We start from the raw sequence: 23,450 nt of genomic DNA, 5'->3' as shown, positions 1-23,450 counted from the left end.
GACGGTCTGCTCTGTGTCTGGGAATGGCAGGTCCGCCTGGGTGCCTGGGGGGCGGCTCTCAGCACTGCTGTCTGTGAGTGCCTGGCTCCCGGAGGTCAAAGGGCAGCGCTTTCAGCCTTTTCTGGGGCCCACTTCCTGTTTGGGAGAGAAAACAGCAAGACTCCCCGCAGGAAATGTTCCTCTTCCCGCAGAGCCTTTTCTCTTTTCTGCTGGCTCTGGCTTGTGAGGAAAGGCCCATGTGGGGGGATCCATGTAGGGTTTCCCCCACTCTTCTCTCCCCCACCGGAGCCCAGGAGGGGACCTGGGGCATGACAGCAAACCCCACCTTGCCAGCATGGTCAGTTCAGTCTTGGCAACAGGGGACCTATTTATTATCCCCTGTGGGGCTCCTGGGCCTGCTTGGCGCCTCCTCTCAGCCCCCAGGGCCTGAGGCAGCCGTGAGTCCTAGCACCATAGCCCGAAGGGGCCTCTAGACTGGGCCACAACGAGACAGAAGTCCTTAATTGCAGCTGCCCACCCCAAGGCAGGGAGCCCCCACCTCAATCAACTGAATTTAACTTCTCCTGGGTGCCAGGCCCTTGCTCTGAGCCCAGCCTCTCCATGCTCACCTCTGAACACAGGCAACTCGCCATGGCCTGTGGGCTAGGACAGTTCTGAGAGTGCCGGCCTGCTCCTGCAGAAAGCAGGCCCTGGTGCTAAGAGTTCATGTCAAACTCTCATCAACAGCAGGTGACTCAAACGCCACCTCAGCTTGCGAAGATTCAACAATGTATGCTACCATGCTTTGAATAACCTTTCCTACCAGATTTAATATACACTGGCTGGTTATAGAAGGTTTAGGAATTAAGAATCAAAACATAAAATCTATAATGTCACTGCCTAGAGCAGGGCTAAGAGGATGATGAAAGGGTTACAGGCTGTGTTCATACCCAGCTCTGGGTAAACGTCCACCAGTCAGTTGCCCGAACGTCATCCCTTATGGCCAAACCCAGCTGGCAAATCCCTCCTCTCCAGGGCACACCTTCAAGTATTTCGATTATAATTCACCTTTACTGAGCTCCAGGTGAACTCATCTAATTCTCCTGATGACTCTATGAGACAGTTTACAGATGGAGAATCTGAGGCTCAGAGAGGGCAAGTAACTTCCCTTTCAAGCACAGTAAGGGCCAGAGCAGATACCTGAATTCATCTGGAGTCAGAACTGAAGTCTCCTGCAGATTAAACATGCACCACCCCTCCTCGTTCCCCTCACAGGAGCTGGATTCCAGGCCATTCATCAGTACCGCTGTCATCCATTCTTTCTTCCCCACAGTCACTCATTTATTAAGTTACTCAAGTGACTTCATATCAATATTCCCGCGCTCAGGTTTGGTGCCGGGGCAGGCTGATCCTGTCTGTCCCCCACACGCGTGCCTGCATCTGCCACACACTCAGGACTCCACCTGAGAACATGAACTCCATTTATTACAAAAGACTGGGTTATCACATTGTACTATGAACAGCCACAGCCCCTGCCAGACCTCCAAGGTCCAGAGAGGCAGCCTGGATGGAGGCCCCTAACAGCTCTCCTTTGACACCACCTCCCACAGCAAGAAAGGCATGGGTGGGTGGGGGCATCTGACTGGGCCTTGGAGTGGTCCTGTGTCTATAAAACCAAATAAGTCCAAGGACCCCAGGCATATATACTAATATATATATGACATATATATATATATAATATATATATATAGAAAACGTAGGCCACGGCTTCCCTTCCATGGAGTGTCGGTAAGGTAGGACCACCAACGCCCACCACGGGAGAGAAGGAAGTTGTCTGTGGCAGGGACTGGGGTCTGCTCCCAGAGTGAGCAGACGGCTGCATCAGTTCGACTGGCTGGTCAGCCTGGGCACCCAGGTTGGGGGCGTGGCGCCCAGTCCTGCCCAGCGCTGGCAGCTCTAAGCCACCTGGATCTGCAGGTCCTCGTCCTCGTCCAGGTCGCTGGCTCCATCCCCTGCCTCCTCGGCACCAAAGCGAGTGCTGCGGATCTTCCCAAAGAGGGGGGCGTTCTGCTGCTGCCGGCGGAGCCTGTGGGGTCGGGTGACAGGCGGGTCAGAGAGCTCGATCCGCTGGTGCTGACAGCAGCTAAGCCTCCCCTAGCGCTTCCCACTGCCAGGCACCAGACTGGGCCTTCCACAAACATTACCTCATCTCACTTCATTCTTCCAGAAGCCCCCAAAGTGAGGGAAGTGCTCCTGTCACTCCCATTTTACAGATAGGGAAACTGAGGCACTAAGTCCCACAGACGGCAGCGAACAGGGGCTGGGTTCTGAACTGGATGGCTGGCTCTGGAGTAGGTGGGGGAGTAGGGGGGACGGCTTGAAGAGGTAAAGCAGCCGGCTCAAGGTAACAGCGGCTGGGATTTGAACCCAAGCCAGGCTCCAAAGACCATAGGAAGAAAGTCCAGGGGTGGAGGATCTGAGTCTCCTACATCCCTAATGTCAGTGAGAAAGCCCTCCACCCTAGTTCTTCCCCACATTAAAATTCCTAAAGCCAAAATTTACGAGGCAGACTTGCCTCTAAGAAGAGCCAGTGGAGGAAATGCCCATCCCCCCCTCCTCCCGGCTCCCCGAGCCCACCCCCAGTGGAGTAGCCGCCTGGCTGCATCTTACTGGAAGGCATGAATTATTAACAAGGTGGGGAGGGGCGCGGGCGGGGGCCTCCATTACTGCATGGTGATTTAGTGAGCTGTCCCCGGAACATTAAAGCACAAAAAGTTGGGAAATTAGATGAGGCAGCGGTCCTGGGCAGCCCCGCCCTCCCCATGGAAGCACTTGAGAGCCTGGGCAGAGCCAGCCTGCCTGCCCATTTTGGGAGTTTATGGCTCCCAAAGAATGTGGCCAAGACTGCGGGAAGGCCCTGAGGCTAGGCAGCCTTGTGAGGGGTATGTGCTGGAGTGGGGGCTGCGGTTGGGGGGGGGGACAGGGTGGGGGGTGGGGGAGGAGATGGGGAGGGGGTGGGGTGGGCAAAGCGGGAGCCTGACTTGCACTCATGACTGGGCTCCTGCACTTCAGAGGCAACATCCCAAGCATCTGGGGAAACTGAGCCTTGGCTCCCCGGGTCACACAGCTATCAGGTCTGGCTCCACAGTCTGTGCTCTTAGCCACAGCCATTCAGCACATATATAACAGTACATGCTCTGTAAATAAGGGCTCAGGTGGCGGATGGGGGGGGCAATCTGACCTGACCACCCACCACCTGTGTGGCAGTGAAAGGACTTGTGCCTTAGTTTCCTCCTTTGCCAGCCCCCTAGAGGGGAGAAAAAAATTTTCCTTCCTGTCTCTCCTGGGAGCATGGTTCTTAAAGCACAATGTTGTTGATCAGTAGTTAAGTCGTTTCTGACTCTTTGCGACCCCATGGACTGCAGCATGCCAGCTTTCCCTGTCCTTCACTATCTCCGAGTTTGCTCAGATTCATGTCCATTGAGATGGTGATGCTATCCAACCATGGCACAATATCTGACCCCAATACTAAAGCTCTGCTACTATTCAGCATTTATCATGGGCCTGGTACTTTTATAAGCACAGATCAGCTCATTTAATTCCCACAATCAAGAAGTAATAAAAATGGTTATCAATCCCATTTTACAGATGAGGAAACTCTGAAGAAAAAAAAAAAAAGAGGTTAAGTAAGTGGCCCAAAATGACACAGCTACTTAGTGCAGAGCCAGAGTTCCCACCACCCAGGCAGTCTTGGCAGCAGAGACTAGGTGCTGTCTATTCCATGAAATAGGATGGAAGTAAGGGCTTGGCCTGGCACAGGAAATCAGTCTCAGTGGGGAGCTTGTGAAATGGGGCGGGGCTTGGACTAGATGTTCTCTGATATATCCCAGCTCTAAGGGGAGTCCGGGGGAGAGAGCCACTCTTGGGGTGTTGGGATGGGGTGGGAGGACAGAGCATGCTGGGTGGGCCCCCAGACCTCCTGGTCCTCCCTCACTGAGGGTGATGGGTCCTGTCTGCAGCTGAGGGGTCTGCAGCTGCCATCAGGGCCAGGATCCCACAGAGCCCAGCTGGTCCAGAGTCACCCCAGCCTGAGGACCTTGCAGGCTGCTTGTCCTTCTCCTCAGAGACTGCCCAGATTCACCTGCCCTCCCTGCTGCCCCACGTTGGGCCTGACCTCTTTGGCTGCTCCCTCTATATCTGCTGGCTGCAGGACACAACTCCAAGGCTCCCAGCTGGTCTTACTTCCTGCACTCCCTTCCCTGGTTTCCGAGCCCTGGCCCTTCCTGCTTGGAGGGGACTGGCCCCAGGACGTCCAGATCTCTTCCTTCCCTGTCTTCCCCTCTAGGCCCATTCGGGGCTCCAGCCCTGACCCCTGACCCTGGGCTTCCCTGGGCTAGAAGCGCCTCTGCCGTTTGTGCGTGCCCCGGCCGGGAATCCTCTCCCCTGGGGCGGCACTCTGGGCCCACCTGGACTGCACATGTTCCAGCTGCACTTGCAGGTTCTCGCTCTGCTCCGTCTGCTCATCCAGCGACCGCTGCAGCTTCCGCGCCTGGTTATGGGCCTCGTCCAACTGTGGGGGTGAACGGGGCCGAGAGCATAGGAGTCACCTTGGGTTGGACCAGCCTGCCCTGCTGTCTCCTGCCATTCCTCTGTGAGAATGATCCTCCTCGAGAGCAATTCCTGTCTCTCCTTTGAGGCCTAGCCTGAGGTCCAGCCCCTCCAGGAGAACATTCCTTTTTTGCCTCTTCTTGCCTGTTGCCTCTCCCTTCCAAATCTACCCATCCTCCAATGCCCCAAGCTGCTGATCCATCCATCAACCCACCTACCCATATATTCCTATGAATCTGTCCATCTGACCATTCATCCACGGAGATACCCATCTGCCTAGGGAGACACCCACCGACCCACTCACCATCCATTGATCTATTCGGCCACTCATTCACACTACCCTCATGTCCTTCCACTCTTCCAAACCCGTCTTCCCATTCACCCACCCTTCTGCCCTTCTTTCCTTCGGTCCATTCGCTCTTCCTCCCACTGACAGTCAGTTGTCCACCTTTCCACCGTCCACTCAGTCATCCATCTTTCCACATACCCATTCATCCATCTATCTACCCACCCCTTCATCCATCCAGCCAACCACCCATCAGACATCTGTGGCTACGTCTCATTCATCTCTAATCTCCCCCAGCCATCTGTCCATCTATCCCCTCATCCATCTGTCCATCCATCCATGGAGTTATCCTTCCGTCCCTTAAACCAACTCCACATCCACCCACCCATCCATTCATTAATCTACTCAACCACTCATCGACGTTATCTGTCCATTTCTCTTCCCATCTTCCTGCCCCCACACCACCTGTCACCCACCCACTCTCTCCTGAGTGCCTCCCGAGAGTCAGGCTTGTACCAGGCACCGGGGACCCAGCACGGAGCGACACAGGAGGGCCCTGCAGCTGCACTCCCACCGACCCCAGCCAAGGTCTGCAGGCTGCACTCTGGGCCCCTGCGGGTGCTCACCTCGTCCTCAGCCTGGGCCAGCTCCTTCTTGAGCTCTTCCACTCGCAGCCGTAGCTTCTTCACCTCGGCCTCGTGCTGCTCTACCCGCCGGTTGGCGTGGGCCAGCTCTGCCACCTTCTCCTGGAACTGCTTCTTCAGTTTGCTATGCACATGCTTTAGGTCAGCCAGCTCCTGCCGGAGAGCGGAGATGGAGGAGGGCTCATGCCGGGAAGTCCACAAGGTCAGGTGGTTCTGGGGGTACTGGGGTCCCTTCTCCCCGGAACCTCTCTGAAATGCCAGCACTAGAGTTGGGTGAGGAGCTGGAGGCTAGAGGTGCCATCCAGTGAGGTGAGAAGGCCTGGGGATGATGAGGGGAGAGGCGGGTGGCATTGCTGGCTCCATTCTGGACATGGAACTCTGGGGTGCCTGCTGGAAATGACATGAGGTGTGCAGTAGGTGAGCTGAATCTCGTTTTCTGGGGAGGGATAAAGTCAGGACCCTTTGATGTATAAATGGCATTAAAGCTCTGGGTCAGCTGAGGAGCGCGTTTTGGAAGCAAAGAGATCTGAAGCCAGAGTGGCTGGGAAGAAGATGAGCAGCCAGGAGAGGCGCTGTCCACACCTGAGCTCTGGGAGCTCTCTGAGCCCTCAGTCTTCACATCTGTGAAATGGCCTCTTGAATCCATTCTTTGTTCCATTTCCACCAACCTCAGCCTGGTCCTGGCCTCCATCGGCTCCCGCTGACCCCCAGAAATGGCCCAGACTCCCCATCCGCTTGCCTTCTCGCCTGTCTTCCACACAGCAGCCAGGGGGCGCTCAGAGCCACACTGGCTTACACCCACCTCTCACTGTTCACAGGTGGTTCAGGTCTCCTGCCTCACCTACCACATCCCTCTTGCCTGGTCCCCTCCAGCCAACACCAGCCTCCCTTGTTCCTCCAAAGCTCCAGGCCCCTGTCACCACGGGACATTCATTCACATCCTTTTCCAAATCTCCTCCTGGAATCAGTCCACCGCCAGTCAACATCTGCTCTCCCTGGAGACCTGGGCTTAAACGTCACTGCCTCAGGAAAGCCTCCCCAGGACCTGGGCCTCAGCTAGGAGGGCATCCCCTCCTCTCTCTCCCTGTCACAGCCACGGAGCTGTGTGTCCAGCATACGTGTGTGACAGAGGGAGCAGTGTCTATATCCCCCTCAGCTATCAGCTCCACGAGGGGAGGCCACGTCCCTCCTGCCTGTTCAGGGCCATGTCCCCCCCACCTCGAACAAGGCCTACCCACAGCTGGAGCTCAACAAACATTTGTTTTACCAATAAAAGGGCTGTTGCAAGGATTAAGTGATGTTGCTGTGTTTAGTTGCTCAGTTGTGTCTGACTCTTTGTGATCCCATGGACTGTACCCTGCCAGGCTCCTCTGTCCATAGTATTTCCCAGGAAGAATACTGGAGTGGGTTGCCTTTCCTTTTTCCAGGGGATCTTCCCAACCCAAGGATCAAACCTGCATCTCCTGCTTGGCAGGTGGATTCTTTACCACTACGCCACCAAGTACTCTCCATAGCACGGGCAAAAAGCAGCAGCACGGAGCCTGGCCCACAGTGGTGCCACGCAAACCCAGCTATGATGGTGGTATCACTGAGCCTGGCCCACGGCGGGTGCCCAGGAGGAGCCACTGCCAGACAATCACCTCCTCGGTCTGTAGTCATTGCTTCAGGGGTCTCTGGCCCACTGTGGTCTGGGGCTGGCTGCCCAGGAGGTGGTCTGCCCCGGCCCTGGCTGAGGCCCCGCACTGCCCCACCTTGCTCTTCTCGAAGAGCGCGGCCTGGCTGGCCCGCAGGTCGCAGTCCAGCGCGCTGGCCGTCTGCCGCCGTCGCCGGGCCAGTGCCTCCTCCAGGTCCCCGACCTGTGCCCGCAGCTTCTTGTTCTCCCGCTCCAGGCCCAGTTTCTCCGTCTCCAGCCGCTCCCGGCGACCCCACTCGGCAGCGTTCTCCGCCTGTAGCCGCTCCATCTGCAACAGGGCAGGGCAGGGGGAGGGGGCACAGCACGGCCTGAGCGGGAGGCTCCCCACTCCCCACCTCCTCCGGCAGTTGTTTTTGGCTCCAGGAAGCAAGTCCAGCTGCAGCAGCTATAATTAACCCAGGCTTATTTCACGGCACTCAGGGTGTGAGCGAGCTTCTAGTCTCTGTGAGCGAGAGAGGCCCAACCCCTGCAGACTGGAGCACCCAGGGCTGTGGCTGGTTCCTGTCCTCCTGTGAGTGAATGACCGATGGAGGCAGGGCCCCCCAGGACCCCCCAGACCCAGGGCCCGGCTGGAGGCCTCACCTCGCCCCTCAGCTCCGCCAACTTCCTGTCCATGCTGGAACGTGCACCCAGCTCATCCTCCAGGTCTTCAGACATGCGGCCTAGCTCGTCCTGGTGGGCCTCCTTCAGTATGCTGAGCTGTGTGATACAGCACAGGCTGGTTAGGTGAGGACCACCAGCTCCAGGGAGGGGTGGGTGCTGGTGCCGGAGGGCTCAGCAAGGAGCCTCACGTGGTGCCCAAGTGGGCCACGGAATATCCAGAACAGACCCTGAATCTGAATGCATTTGCCTCCTCCGACATCTCTCACCGTCTCCCTGATTATCATCCAGCCTCCCAGTGTCCATTCTTGGGTGCCCTCCTCCTGCCCCCTGACCTTTTCTCATCAACCCATTTTCCACAACAGTAGCCCTTTTTAGTATCTTTTTAGAAAAGATAAACCCAGGGGAATTCCCTGGTGGTCCAGTGGTAAGGACTCTGAGCTTCCACTGCAGGGGGCACAGGTTCCATCCCTGGTTGGGGAACTAAGAAGCCATAAGTAAGCCACTCTGTGCAGCCAAAAAATAAACCAATTGAAAAAAGATGCAGCCAATTATATCCCCAACCCCAGGTTCCCTAAGAACCGACCTCTCCCTATGGTCCCACAAAACCATCTCCCCTCAACCGCATCGCCCACCCCTCTCCCTAGAGTCTCCTCTCTAGTCCTTGAATACACAAGTTCCTGTGCATTGCAGGCTTCACACTTGTGGTTCCCTCTGCTCGCTTCCCTCTTTCCAAGGTATCTGGAAGGGCTGACTTTTCTCATTCTCAGGTCTTGGCCTAAATGCCCTCTCCTCAGGGAGGCTCTCCTGTCCTCCCTGCCTAGAAGGGGTGCTTCTCCATCCCCCCACCTCCTCAAGAATGTGAGCCCAGGAGACAGCATGTCTGTCTGCCCACCTTCATATCCGTGTATGGCCTGGGCACCCTCAGTGAACACTAGCTGAACACACCCAGGGGATCTGAATGCAGGTCTGCCTGTGGGTGTGGGGCTGATCACATCAGAATTGCCTGGGGTGATTTGAAATAGTACAGAGTCCCTGTTGTAGAGCAGGGAAAATTGTCAGAGGAATGCTCTTTGCAATGGCATGAATGAACCATAAATATGCAGTGTTGATGGAAAAAAACCCCAGATACAAATGAGACTCTTTATAGTTATATATCTGTAAAACTGCACAGTTGGGTCTCAAATTTCTTCAAATGATTACACAATTTGAAAAGGTTAAAAAGACAGATTCCTGGACCCCAAAGATGCTGACTCAGGAGAGTGAGGGCACGGTCTGGGAAGCTTTATTTTAGGAGATTTCTTAAAGAGATTCTACTTGGACCAACCTTCCAGGGCAGTTTCAGGCTCTGGGGTCTGTGAGCCGCCCGCCTTTTGGAAAAGCAGGGTGGCTGCGCCCCCTGGTGGCCATCAGAGTTTGCACTGGAAGCAGTAAGGGAAGCCCAGCCTGACACCAGCATGCAGGAGTTCCCAAACTGTAGGGGTGGAATTTCCTCTCTGCCAGCTACAGTCTCAGTTTCCTCATCTGTAAGATGGGGACACCAAGTGTGTTTCCTTGACTGCTGTGAGGCTCTAGCAAGATCTCATACCCACTATGTCCCCAGTGAACATCCAGACTCCTTCCCTTTGTCTTGGTCTACAAGGCCAGTGGGATCCCCTTGCAATCTCATCTCTCACTGACTACCCTCCAGCCACACTGGCCTCTATTTCTTGAACACACTAGGCTTGTCCTGGCCTCAGGACCTTTGCATTTGCTGTGCCCTCTGCCAGGAACTCTGCCCCCATCTCTTCTCAACGGTGGCTTCTTCTAATCATTTTAGGTCTTGCCTTGAATGTAACCCCCTTAGAGAGACCTCTCTATGACCCACCACCTCATCTCTCTGACTGTCTTTTGAATTTCAAAGTTTCTGAATTTATCTACCTGGTTACTGTTGGTCTCCTCCCCACAACCCCTCCTCCACCTCCTGCCCCAGTCCCCAGATCACTGCATGGCATAGGGCTGGTGCTTGACAGTGAATGATTGAATTCCCCTCTTTCTCCCATTCCCACTGCTGAAATTCAGTGACACAGTACTGCTTCCTCCAGGAAGCCCACCCTGGTCTCCGAGACTCACTTGCTTGAGCATCTCCTGCTTGGTCTTGCTCAGTTCCTCGTACTTGATCTTCCACTGGCTGAGCTCTCCCTCCAGCTTCTCGATGTTCCTGCTCAGTGCCATTTTATCCCTGGGGAGGGGAGACGTGGGGGTGAGCCCACTGGGGCTCTCTGCTGAGTCCTCCTGCATAGTCCTCCAGTCCCTTCCAAGTCCAAGACCAAGGTGTCATGAGAGGTAATCTGTTCTATGCCTCTTCCCTGGCTTCTGGTGGTTTACTGCGTATTCTAGGCCTTGGCACCCCACTCTGTGGCAGGCAACCTGGTTGTGCAATTCTCCTGGAGTTCCCACACAACTCTCCCTCCATACAACTACGACAGTCCAGCCCCCGCTGTGGGGAGTGACTGGTTCTCTAGGGCACCAGGCCCTGGGCTCATCCATCAAATAATACCCCCACACCCCTGATCTGTTTTATGCTGACTTGGTGTGAACACATAGCTCTGCAGTCGGAAAAGCTGGAAAACACTGTCCAGTGATTCTCTGAAGGAGGAGTCCCTTCTTTTCACCATCACTGGGTGGGAGTCCCATAAACTGCTCTCATGACCCTCACCCTTCACTCTGCCCTGAAAGTGAAGGAGGCGCCGTGGGTATTTGGCCATATGCAGTGTTTCATGACCAAACCCACACCACGCTGGCTTCCCATTCTGAAAGTTTAGTATTACTTTACATTTCAGTTAGTACAACAGGTTGATTTTTGTTCACTGTGCTTAAACAGAAATGCATTGTCTCAGTTCTGGAGGCTCCAAGACTAAGGGGTTGGCTCCACGTGAGGGTTGTGAGAGGGAATCTGTTCTATACCTCTTCCCTGGCTTCTGGTGGCAAAATCTGGTACTCTTTGGCTTACAGAAGCATGGCCATGATCTCTTCTTCTACCTTCACAAGGGCACTGTGTTGATTTTTAAAAGATTTCTGTGTGTAGTTATCTTATACCATCTTTGTGTTTAATTTCTGGATGGAAAAGGGGGTGTTACTAAATATTCACCATAATCAGGCAAAAATGACCAATCAAGGTCACTGGTGGCCCCCAAGTCCTAAATGCACTGGTCAGTGCTCAGTCCTCTTCCGACAGGACCAGCTGACTGCTCCCTCATCCATGAAACAGTTCCTCCTGCTTCCTCGTCCCCCTCACTGGCTCCCTTCTCCTGTTTCCTTTGCTGCCTCCCTCTTCCTCTGATTCTATAGCTGGTCGGCTCCAGGGCCCCATCCTTTGACCTCTGCCCCATGCACTCTCTCCCCAGCTCATGGTTTTCAGCATCATCTATTCGCTGATGACTCTTGAATTTCTACCTCTAGCCCAGACCTGTCTCGTGAACTCTATAGACTCATTCACGTCCCCAAATGCCTTCCTGCTGAATCAAGTTCAACATGTCCAAAAACCAAACTCCCAGCTTCCACCCCTCAGTCCCCTTATCCCTCCTTCCCTGCTTTGATTTTTGCCCACAGCAGTCTCCCTGCACGAAGGCAGGGATTGCTGGTCTTATGGATAACTGTATCCCCACCAAGCGCAGTGCCTGACCCAGATCCCTGACACATATTAATTGAATTAATTTTAAAAACCCGTCACATTGGGTCCTTGGGTACAGTACCACTGTTCTCAAGTCCCAAGAATCAATGGGACTCAAAGGGGAAGTCCCATTCCCTTTCATTGAGTCTCACCTTCTGTGACATGGACTTTCATTTCTGTGATTCCGAGGAGGCCCTGGTATGGCCTGGCCCACCCCCGAGCCCCTGCCTGCCTCCCGGGACTCACTCTCGTTCCTTGAGCAGCACCTTCTGGGACTCATCCAGCCGCAGCCGCAGGGCGGTCAGCTTGGAGGCTTCCTCCTCAACGGCGGTGTCCTCCCAGGGCAGGCGGCTGCGCTCCTGGCGGCCCGAGCTGCCCCGTGGGGCCCCGGCCCCTGCGCTGCGCACCTCCCAGCAGCCCTCAGGCTCCTCTGGTCTGCCCTTCAGCAGGGTCTCCACCAGCTCCAGCTCCTGTGAGGACCCAGGCAGAGGTTGGACTAATGATTGCTGAGTCCTCACCCTCTTGGCCTTCATCATGGCCTCTCCCAGGTCCAGGGTCTGGCATCAGCTTGGTGGGTAACTGTGGGCAAGTCACACAGTCCTCTGGACCCCCGTTTCCTCTTCTGCTGCCTGTCTCCCCACCCCTGGAGAAGGAGGGCCACACTCTCCTTCGTTGCTTATAATTGCAGAGAGTCAGCCACTCAGAATCCCTGAATCCTGGAAGATTCTCCAGAAGAGGTGGTAAGCTCTCTACTGCTGGAAGTATGCAAATATTTGGTGGGACACTGATGAATGCAGAAGCAGGGATTCCTACAAGGAATAAGGACTAGATTCCCTTAAAAGGGATTCCTGCTCAAAGATCCCACTTTTCAGTGGGATCACCTGAAACATGATAAGTGACATGGTAAAAGAGGCATGGACTTCCCTAGTGGCTCAGTGGTAAAGAATTTGCCTGCCAGTGCAGGAGGCTCAGGTTCAATCCCTGGATTGGGAAGATCCCCTGGAAAAGGCAATAGCACCCAACTCTAGTATTCTTGCCTAGGAAATCCCATGGACAAGAAGCCTGGCAGGCTACAGTTCATGGGGTCACAAAAGAGTAAGACACTACTGAGCGACTAAACCACAATAATAAAAGATGCACAGGAAGGCAGCCTCTGAGAGCAGAACCAGCTCCCAGACAGAAAGCGGTGAGGGTTGATTAACTCAACCCTGAGCCCTCTTCCTTCCTGCCAGGCTCCTTTCCCCTCTGCCCTTGTCTGCCCCCTGACCTGCCTCTGATCACAGACCCAAGAGGCCCATGGCCTCTGTCCCAGCCTGGCTCCTCCCACAGTCATTCCAGATGAGTCTGGGCTGGTCCCTTCCTCGACTGACCTTCAGTTTCCCTATCCAGACTAGGACAGTGGGCCTGAGGAGTGAAATTCTACTCCTCTTATATCTCAGACTGTCTGGGTGGGGGCCTCTGAGACCATCTGGTCCAAAGCTCCAATTCCCAACTGAGGAACCAGAGAGGGAAGAAGGGAATTGATGGAGGGTCACAGAGCACAGACATGGCTGGGCTGGAAATCAAACTCAGGCTGCATCCTCCGAACTACTGCCGTGGTACCTGCCACCTCCTGGGGTGACTCATAACTGAACACGGAGAGGACAGGAACAGTGTCCAAGGCTGGCTGGTATACGGAGGCTCATCCTCTGCCCCAAAGAGCAAGGAATGTCACCTGCAAGCACCAGTCAGGCCCCGGGGAAGGGGGCTTCAGCCACCAGGAGGCAGCAGTGCCCACTCTAGCCCACAGGCAGGAGAAGGGAGAGGGCAGCTAAAAATCTTAGGAGCTGGCCTGATTGGGGATGGAGCTGGGAGCAACCTGAGCCTAGACTCTGTCCTGAGATGGCCTTCAGGTGAGTCTTGCTTGTTCAGAGGAGCAAGTGTTTAATTGCCCTCCGTACATATAATTAATGTTCTAGATAGCCTAATTATTATTACCATGGGCTGAGAAGTTCATCTGGAGTCAACTCCCTGCGACTCCAGTTACCAGCTGGGAGCCACTGGTAATTAACTTCTCAGCGCCTCAGTGTTTTCATTTGTAAAGCCAGTTTTTCCTGGGTTGTCCTGAGAATTAACTAGGTAGTGTGTATGCAGAGCCTAGCATTCTGTAAGGGTGCCCATGGAATGATGGAGGCTTTTCCCAGATTTACCAAGCACTCTCAGCCTCTCGCTGTTTGCACAGAATTTCCATCACCTGTAATGCATTCTTGCACTTTCACCATCAATTTCTCCTATCTCAGCTTAAATGGGACCGCTTCTAGAAAAGTTTCTGTGAAGCTCCCTCCTCAGAGCCTGGCTCAGGGACCTCCTTCGTGTTCCCATTGCCCTGACACCCCACCCCCCCACCCCTCAGCTTTGGTGCTGCTGCTGTTGCTAAGTCACTTCAGTCGTGTCCGACTCTGTGTGACCCCATAGACGGAAGCCCACCAGGCCCTCCCGTCCCTGGGATTCTCCAGGCAAGAACACTGGAGTGGGTTGCCATTTCCTTCTCCAATGTGTGAAAGTGAAAAGTGAAAGTGAAGTCGCCCAGTCGTGTCCGACCCTTAGCGACCCCACGGACTGCAGCCTACCAGGCTCTTCCATCCATGGGATTTTCTAGGCAAGAGTACTGGAGTGGCTTGCCATTGCCTTCTCCCTTAGCTTTGATAGACACCTGTTAAAATGTTTACTCCTTCCTCTAAATTGAATAAATGAATGGATTCAGCTCTGTGACTAATGGATGCCTTTGAGGTAAGTTCTTACAACTTGCTTCTGCTCAGAGAGGATGATTTGTTGGTTTTGTTGATTACTCAGGTGTGGGAGCGGCGGGACCACCATAATCAGGGACACTCTGCCCTTGGGGTCTGTGGGAGGAAGGTAACCTGGGGCCCTTCAGGGCAGAGCCTGCATCCCAGAAGTTGTGATACCTACCCACGTGCCAGGCCCTTACTTCCCTTTCTGAGCCCTACAGCCAGCGCTCCTGCCCGGGCCAATCAGCCCCTCCCACTTCCGGACCCCAGCGCGAAGGCCCCGCCCAGCAGCCCCGCCCCTCGCCGCGCACCTGGCTGCCCTGCGGTCTCTCGCATCCGGATCCGACGTCGCGCACCGGCACCGGCTCCTGTTCGCTTTCCGGCTCCGTCTCGGGCCCATCGGGCGTCCTGTCCGCGCCCCCCCGGGCGCCCCGCAGCCGCGCCAGCTCGCGGCCCCGCGCCTCGCACTCGCCCTGCGCTTCTTGGCGCTCGCGCCGGGCGCCCGCCAGCTCCTTGGTGAGCGCGTCGAGGCGCTGGCGCAGCTGGCGCACCTCCTCGCGCGCGCGGTTGCGCTCGGCGCGCACCTTGCTCCACTTCTCGCGCCAGTTGGCGGTGCAGTCCGACCACCAGCGCATGGTCTTCTCCATCTGCGCCGCCCGCGCGCGCGCCTCCTCCAGCTCCCGCAGCCGCAGCTCCTCGCGGCTCTCCCAGTCCCCGTCGGCCAGCAGCGCGGGCGCCGGCGGCAGAGGCAGTGCTGGCGGCGGCCCCGGCGAGGGCGTGCCGCTGGGAGGCGTGGGCGGAAGCGAGTCGGCCGGCCCCATGCGCTCGGGCGACGGGCTGCCCAAGATGGTCAGGAGGCTGCCCTTGGACAACTGCGGGGACTCGGCCAGCCGGGGGCTCGGCCCGTGGCTCATGGCGTGGCCGCGGGGGCGGGCGGGCTCGTGGGCGCTGGGCTGGCAGTCCCGGACTCAGAGGCGGCGCGGGGGACGCGTGGCAGACGCGGTACCACTGTGCATGATGGCCACTGCTTCTGGCTGCTCTCCGGGCTACGGGGAGGGGGACGCTCCCTCCGACCTGTGGGAGAACACAACCATTATTTGGAGGTGGCCACCAACCGTCCATATCCTTAAGCTCAGCCATGGGAAGCGAAGGGAACAGCACAAGCGGTAGAAGGAACAGCATGAGCAAAGGTGGAAGGAGTGAAACTGGTCGCCTCCAGGAGCCCCCGTGAGGCTGGAATGGTGAGCCAGGGCCTGCAACCGCTTCCTCACTGGCCTCCAGATAACCCCCTTAAGTCCCTTCGCCCTGGAGCAGCCACCGCTGATCTGAAAACTTGATCTGCTGTCCCTGACCTTCAGGTCCCATCTCACACATTGAATGGCTTATACTGCTCTCCACCCGGATTGCTATGTGCTTCCATGCTGGCCCTGCTGCCAGGAGTCCCCTCCCAGCCTCTTCCTGTGCTGGGCTGACTCTTCCCATCCTTACAACTTACCTGAAATAGCGTCTTCTCCAAGAGGTTTTCCGGGACCCCTTCAGGCCAGGTGGTCAGCCCCTGCCCAGGTCTCTACCAGCCAGCCTCACTGTACTATTTTTCTGTGTCCCTGTGAGCACCCATCTTCACCCCAGGCTGTGAGTTTGCTGAGGGCAGGGGGTGGCTGACTGTTGGTCTTTGTCCTAGCACATGACGACAATAACAGTGACATTTATGGAGGACCAACTACAGGCCAGGAACCATGCCTATGTGAGCTATCCTCTCAACAGACTCGAGGGCACCTATAGACATTTACTGAAGAGGAAAGGGAGACTCAGCAAAAGTAAGCCCTGGAGTTGATCCAGATACACCATCCAGAAGTCCAGATACTGGCGTGGGTTTGGTGAATACATGCACGCACTGGTGGTGTGATGGAAGTGAGCTGGGGTCTAGATAGGGAGGCCGTGCAGTGTGATGAGGTGTCCCCCCAAGGCGACCACTGAGCTCTGCTGCTCGTTGGCCACATCCCTTTTAAAATAAGTGAGACACATGCCCCGCGCTGTCCCCAGCCTGCCACGCTCTCCCTCAGAGTGGCTTCATGCTGACCACTGACAGCTCCTTGGGCTATCTTGTACTTCCTTTCCCATTCAGCTGGGCCTGACCAGAGCCTCACTGCAGCCCCTAAGACCTGCCCTGATCGCTGTTCCTTCCTTTTCTGGGTGACCCATCAGAGCACTGCTGGTGGGACTCTCCGCATCCTGGAAGAGTGTCCCAATACTGTCTGGCTGTGTCCCTTCCTCACCCTTTTCCAGCCTCTAAGCCCGCCACTCGGCAGCACATCTAATGTCACAGTTTGTGGTGAAAAGAGGAGCTGTCAGGCTGGCACTCCCTCCGCGTCCCCTTACCCCACAGCCCCCTCCTCTCTGCCCTGAAGAGGACTGGGGGCTCTCCCTCCTTGGGTCAAAGGCCCCCCATCCAGCTTCTCCCACCCCAACCAATGATCCCTCTCCAAGGAGCCTGCTCCCTGCTGAAGTCTCTCCTGTCTCCTCCCTTTCCAGGCCCATCCAGAGTGGTCCACACTTGCTGCCTCCACCCTGTGCACCTCCCTCGCCCTCTCTCATCAAGCCTTACCAGCCTGGCCTCCAGCCCCCCTGCCCTACCCTCTGGGCATGTCTCAACTCTCACAGGTATGCCCTCTCTAGCTCTGGGCACCTTCCAGCCCTCCTTTCTTGCACCTCTCCTTCCCAGAATGTTCTCCAGGTTTTCCTCCTATTCTCCCGTGGTCCCCCATTAGCCTCCCTGGTTGGCAACCTGGGCTCATCCCTGCAGTGCTGGAGTCACCCCAGTCCTGGCCACCTTCTTCTTTCTTGCTGCCCCTGCCTGAGCCATCTCTCCACGTCTGCAGTAACCCCCAGTCTCTCTCCCAGCCTGGGCTGCTCTCAGAACCACTCACATGTCCCTCAGACAACTCAGACTCAGCTTGGTCAAATGGGACCTCCTGTCTCTATTCCCCCCATAACCGGAGCCTCCTTCTGGATGCCCTCTCTGGGAGAAGAGAGGTTCTTTACTTCTTCCCATTGTGGGGAATATCCTGGAATTGGCTTTCTCTCCACCTCCAAGTCCTGTCAGTCTGTCTGCCACACATCACGGGGATTCACCTACCTTCTTCGTCCTCAACCATTAATCTGTCAAGGCCATCACCATCATTTCCCACTGGGGAGACTGCAGCCCCCACTCTCCCTGTCCCATCCCCCTGCCCCCTTTTGCCTTCTTCAAATCCATCCTCAAGAGCAGCAGCCAGAGTGAGTTTTTAAAACCACAAGCTGGATCATGCCAGAGAAGGCAATGGCAAGCCACTCCAGTACTCTTGCCTAGAAAATCGCATGGACAGAGGAGCCGGGTGGGCTGCAGTCCATGGGGTCGCTACTAGTCGGACACGACTGAGCGACTTCACTTTCACACATTGGAGAAGGAAATGGCAACCCACTCCAGTGTTCTTGCCTGGAGAATCCCAGGGACGGCGGAGCCTGGTCGGCTGCCGTCTATGGGGTCGCACAGAGTTGGACACGACTGAAGCGACTTAGCAGCAGCAGGATCATGCTAGTGGCCACCATCTTTGTCATTACCAGTAGCTGTGACCACTCCCCTCTGTACAGTCAATTCCAAACTCACTCTCTCAAAGGCTCCGACACCGAAAACGCATCGATTCCCCCACTTGTTCACTGTCCCCACTGCCCGCCCTGTCCCTTCTCCCCTTGATACGTGCCATGGTCCCAAACTCACCCCCCCAAATGCCCTCAGTGTTCCAGCTGCCTCACTTGCTCTTGTCTCTCCAGGCAATGCCATCTCTGGTTGCTTCCACTGCTCTGCCTGCTCTTGCCTTCACCCGTATGACCAGGCATCACAGGTTTGACACCACTGTGGACCAGTGTTCATTTAAAGTCATGACTATTACAGTCACAGTTTCTGAGCACAGCTCAGTGATCCTAGTATTGGACTGACCAAAAAGTTTATTTCAGTTTTTTCCCCTAAGATGTTATGGAAAAACCAGAATGAAACTTTTGGCCATTCCAAGATATTTCTCCAGTGCATTTGCCCTGAGCTTACTGTCTGTCTCCCTTCACCCGGCGCCAGCTCTAGCTCCTGCTCTGTCATCAACCTCATGTGAACCATGCCCCATACTGGGCCTGTTTCTTCCCTGGTAGAACTGGAGTGAGGGGTGAGGGAAGCCAGTGCTTCTAGAGCAAGAAGTCCTTCAGATTCACCTGGACATTTGCTTAGAAGGCAGTCCCTGGACCTCACTCCTCAGAGAATCATGTTCAGAAGGTGTGGGAATGGGGATTTGCATTTTAACCATCCAAGTGTGGGATACTTTGAATAAATGGTGATGCCGTGTCACCACCCATAGTTCCATATGTACAAACATGTATATCTCAACCCCAGTAACACCTGCACAGACTAGGTTACGCCCCCAGACACAGCCCTCCGGACTTAGGTTCCAGTTCCCTGTACACCCGACTCCCCTGGAAGGCTGAGTACCCACTGTGGCTCTGTCTTTCCACCTGTGCAATGAGGTAACTGGCCTAGATCCCACGTGCATTCACAGACATGTTCACACCCAGACACACAAGCAATCTCATACACGTAAATATAGATAAAGACATGGGCAGGCAAACACATACTCGGAGATGGCCCCATAGGCACACACAGGAACTATATACATGTTCAGAGAGATGCTTCCTTGTAGATACAGAGTCACAGACACACCTGAAGACATACATATGCCCACATGGATATACACAGAGACATGCAAAGATACATACTCATCCCTGAGTCAGGCAAATGCACACACACATATATACACACACACGAACACATATACAGACACTCGCAGTCCTCCTCTCCCCAGTTTCCTGGCCCAGCTCCACATGGAGAAGCTCTTGGAAAAGATAAACAATGTGAGAGCCTGCGGGGGAGGGGAAGGAGGCAGGAAATCTGAGTGCCAGTCCGGTGGCCTCACTAGAGGCCAGAGCTGTGCTGGGAATCGGGGGTGGTGAGGCGGGGGGTCCCTGGGGCCAGGCCCCTGTCTGCTGGTTTCTGCCTGCAGTCCCGAAACCGAGAGGGGAGAGGGCGGCAGGGAGGGGGCCGCTGCCACATCCTCTCTGCCTCTGGGAGCTGCCTGGCCTGAATGGGGCTTGGCAGGGAGGGGTGGCCCGCTCCTTCCAGGAATCCCAAGCCTGTCGTGCAGGGCCAGGGCGGGCGCCACCCAGGCCCCTAATGGCTTCCAGGCACCCACGCTCAAGGGAGGGGTGGGGGGACTGGGAGAGGAGGGGGGTCAGAGGGGCTCTGGACGGGCCTCCTGCCTTGCTTCCTGCAGGCCCAGGTCCCCTGAAGGGTGTGTGTGCACACATATTGTAAACGGATGGGGTGGGTGGGGGGGTCCCAAGGTTGGTTTTCTCGAGAAACCCACCCCTGGACACACTAGGAACCCTGCCTACACACTCAAAAGCAGTTTGTCTCTGCCTAGCAATGCTTCCCCTCACCCCTACCCCCACCCCACTGACATAACACAGCCTTGGGGGCAGACACACACATACACCAAGCCCTGGTAACGTACACACTCACCAAGAGAGACCCAACACGGAGGTTCAGCTGGCAGTTGTAGAGACCAGCTCCCGCTGCCTACCCCGCCTGCCCTTCCTCACCAGGCTCAGCGTCTTCCTCCCCTGGGGTGTAAGTATGTGTGTGGGGTGGCCTCCTGATTCCTGCAGGGTGTCACCACTCCCCATGGAGCAGGTAGAGGAGGGACCAGCCTCCACAGGCCCAGAAAGTCCTTCCCACTCACCCTCTCCTCTCCTGTGCCCACACCCCCACCCCCAGCACCAACCAGACGGGTCTATTCCTGCTCAAACCCTCAGGATCTCTGCTCAGCCTGATCCCCCACTCGGGATGCCCCCCTCAGACTCCGAAACCCCACCCATCCTTCAGGCTCAGTTCCACCACCTCCCGGAAATGCCTTGGTCTCCCAAGCCCCACTCTGCCAGGGGAGTATATCCCCACAAACTTCCAGAGCCAGACCTGGCCAGCTGCCCTCTCTCCTCTTGCAGTTCAGGCCTCCCTCAACCCCGGCAGGACACTTGTGCCACCCAGAGCCACTAGCACAGGCCCTGCACACAGGATGTGCTCAAAGTTGGCTGGTGGGGTGGAGAGCAGAAAGCAGAATCATGGCTTCACATCCCCTTAACTGGGTAGCAGAGCTACCTGGGAGGGCTTCCCATGTGGCACTAGTGGTAAAGAACCCACCTGCCAGTGCAGGAGATGTAAAAGACGTGGGCTTGATCCCTGGGTTGGGAAGATCCCCTGGAGGAGGGCATGGCAACCCACTCCAGTATTCATGCCTGGAGAGTCCCATGGACAGAGGAGCATGGTGGGCTATGTACATCCCATAGGGTTGCAAAGAGTAGGACACCACTACTTAGCAAGTGAACTTAGAAGTGACTTAGCAAGCATGCACAGGTCCACATGGGACTCAAGAGCTCCTGAACCCCAGTCCCACAGTCATCCTCACTGCTTCAGGCAGCTGCTGGCCAGCCAGCAGAATGTTTTGATTGGATATTTGACTCAGGCAAGGCCTTCATCAGCCCTGTCTAGACAAAGTGACCAGTGGCTCTTGCTTCTAGTGGACCTGTTTGGAATGTTCTCTCTCCTTTCTCTAGCAGTACCTCCTACACATCCTTTAGGACCTACCTCTGGGTAACGATTCCCTGGGTAGCCTTCCCCAACCTCATACACAGAGTATGTTAGTGCTCCCAACATGGCACCTCCTAGTTCGTCAGCAGTGGCCACACTGAGAAACCACAAGGGCATCCTGGACTCACTGGCTGCCAGCACAGGGCCCAGCACACAGCAGATGCTACATTAACGCTTCCCAGGCTGATGGGTAGAAGATGGACAGCTAGGGGGTTCCCTGTAATCAGGGAGGGTTGCACCATTCTAAGGATCAGGAGTCTCTTTAGGGTCAGGCTCTGAGACAGGTAGGTGTCAGAGCCTGTTGCCAAGGTCAGAGTCAGAGGTCATCTCATGGCCAGGTCAAGGATCAGGCCTCTTACCTGAGGGGGTCTAACTGACTCACAGGGGGACAAGTTTATTTTGTCCTTACCGTGTTTTGATGGCTCATATCTAGTGAGAAGAGTAAGCAGTGCTGAGGCCTAGATGGGGCCCAGCTTAGGGGCTGGGGTGGGTGTGGGATGGGATGGGATGGGATGCTGGGGTGGGATGGCCCAACTCCTCCCTCCAGCTCAGAAACCCTCTATAACCTCCCAGAACCTTTCAGGTGGGGCTGTGGGGCTGGCCTGTAGCCACAGGCCTGGCTGTGGGCAGGGAGCAGAGCCCAGCAGGAAACCACAGAGGACAGCCTGATTGGATAAGTGCAGGGCCCAAGGCTGGTCAGCCCACAAACTGTGGGCACTTGTCCCTCTGACCTGTCACCCATGCTCCCATCACTGGACCTCCAGGAGAGGAGGAGACAAGCTGAGCCTGCAGGCTGAACCTGAGCCTGGGGGGTAGGCACCCCTAATCTGTTCCCAGGTACCTTCATCTCAGACAGAGAAGCCAAAGATATCCTGGACCACTCCTTTTTTACAAATGAGACACCTGAGATCCAGAGGTACAGGTATTGGTCCACATCAAGGACCAGCAGCAAAATTGGGTGTGTGATGGGTCGGGGCGGGCTGGATTGCTGGCAATGGATGCCTCCCCTCCTGGGTCCTGATCACCTGAGGGGCAAGGTGCCCCTGGGACCACCTACACCATGGGGTCCTCAGTCATCAAGTCAAGAACAGCTGGGAGAGGATGGGAACTTTTCATGGGGTGGACCACAGACCCGGGGCTCTGAGCAACTCCTTGAACTATTCACTCCAGTACAGCGGACTTCTCAGGAGCCCCATCTGTACCTCTGGGACTCTGTTTGATACCTGCAAGGCCATGCCCTCTCTGATGCTGTTTTCTTACTTGTAAGATGGAGAAAGGCACTAACAAGATACCTAAAAGCTTTGTTTAACCAGTGGGCAGAATCTGTGCCTACACGAAGTAATCCTACCTCCCCATCAGCCCTACATAACCCACACTTAAGACAGAAACCGAAGCCCCGAGTGGGGAAGGAGGCTTGCAGGACATCACCAGTTCTCACAATCGTAATAGTGGGACAACGGAGGCCCACTCCCATCTCCTGACACTGAGCCGTCGCTCCACCTGTCCCAACTCCTTCCAGAAATTCCCTTTCTGCCCTCCCACTACCACGAGTCGCCTAAATCCTCACTTCCTCTCCCCCTCCCCAGCACAGCAGCGGCGGGATGAGGGAGGAGGGTCTCCCGGCCCAGCGAGACGCGGTCCCGCCCACCCCGCCGCGCGGCCCCCCATTGGCAGCCACCAGGGGCGCCGTGCTCCGATTGGCCCGCGCAGCCCGTCCGTCCCGCATTCGCCATGGTGACCACGTTGGGTCCCCCGGGAGAGGTCCAAATTCCGCCCCCGCCCGCCGCCGCAGCCCCCCTCGGGTCTGGCCCCGGCCCGCAGCTTTTCGGGGGCGGCCCTGCCCTCCCCCATCCCCCAACTCCCCAAGCCCCTTCACTCTTGAGACTGGCTGTGGAGATAGGGGAGCCCGCGGAGGGGGCTAGGAAGTTCTGCTCGGAGTTTGGGGGTTGCTGCGGACGCGGGAGCTCCCGCTGCTCCTCTTCCAGCACGCCCCCCAACTTAACCCCTTCCCTCCCGCTGAAGGTTCGCGGCCTGGAGGGAGTTCCCGGGACGCGGTGGCTGTCGGCCCCCTGCACTACCGCCCCCGCTCACCTCGGCCGGCGACCAGCGGGCTCCGGACGTCCGATCCGCCGCGGCTGGGCGGAGCGGGCACGGGGCTTGCTGCGGCCGCCGCCGGGAGGGCCGAGGGAGGGCCACGGAGTCTCCTCCTCCCTCCCGGGGGGAGGGGAGAGAGAGGATTCGGCGGGGCGGGGGCGGTGGGGCCCTTGCGGCTTGCGGCCCCACTCTGACCCTGGCCCGCAGAGTTGGTTGGGTGGGGGACCCGCGCCTAACTTTGGGGAGAGGGGCGCGGGCCGAGCTGGCGGGATTGCCACCGAACGGGCCGGACCCCGACGGAGGCCCCACCCCGGCATCGGGCCTAGAGGAGGGGGAAGGAAGGCCGGGTCTGGGGGCCCCGCGGGGTCGGCTTTCCCGCCTCAAGTTTCCCTGAGCGGCAAT

At 56.5% G+C, this 23,450-nt stretch overlaps 1 protein-coding gene across 2 annotated transcripts; it reads right to left on the bottom strand.

Moving 5' to 3' along the window:
* Positions 1-1,443: 1,443 nt before the first annotated feature.
* Positions 1,444-23,139, bottom strand: CCDC102A (coiled-coil domain containing 102A). 2 transcript variants are annotated; one of them, XM_055412678.2, is made up of 9 exons: positions 23,046-23,139; positions 14,542-15,304; positions 11,709-11,932; positions 9,923-10,031; positions 7,793-7,909; positions 7,269-7,478; positions 5,500-5,670; positions 4,446-4,549; positions 1,444-2,065 (listed from the first exon to the last, which is right to left on the bottom strand). In XM_055412678.2, the coding sequence occupies exons 2-9, from the start codon at positions 15,142-15,144 to the stop codon at positions 1,936-1,938; spliced, it is 1,668 nt and encodes a 555-aa protein (XP_055268653.2). In that variant the 5' UTR covers positions 15,145-15,304; positions 23,046-23,139; the 3' UTR covers positions 1,444-1,935. The 2 variants fall into 2 exon arrangements, with proteins under 2 accessions (XP_055268653.2, XP_055268652.2); XM_055412677.2 differs by lacking the exon at positions 23,046-23,139 and adding an exon at positions 15,726-16,084.
* Positions 23,140-23,450: the final 311 nt, after the last annotated feature.

This window comes from Moschus berezovskii, chromosome 22 (genome assembly GCF_049115385.1).
Source record: "Moschus berezovskii isolate FMDL1 chromosome 22, NW_MosBer_1.0, whole genome shotgun sequence".
NCBI lineage: Eukaryota > Metazoa > Chordata > Mammalia > Artiodactyla > Moschidae > Moschus > Moschus berezovskii.
This window is presented reverse-complemented; position numbering and strand designations above follow the sequence as displayed.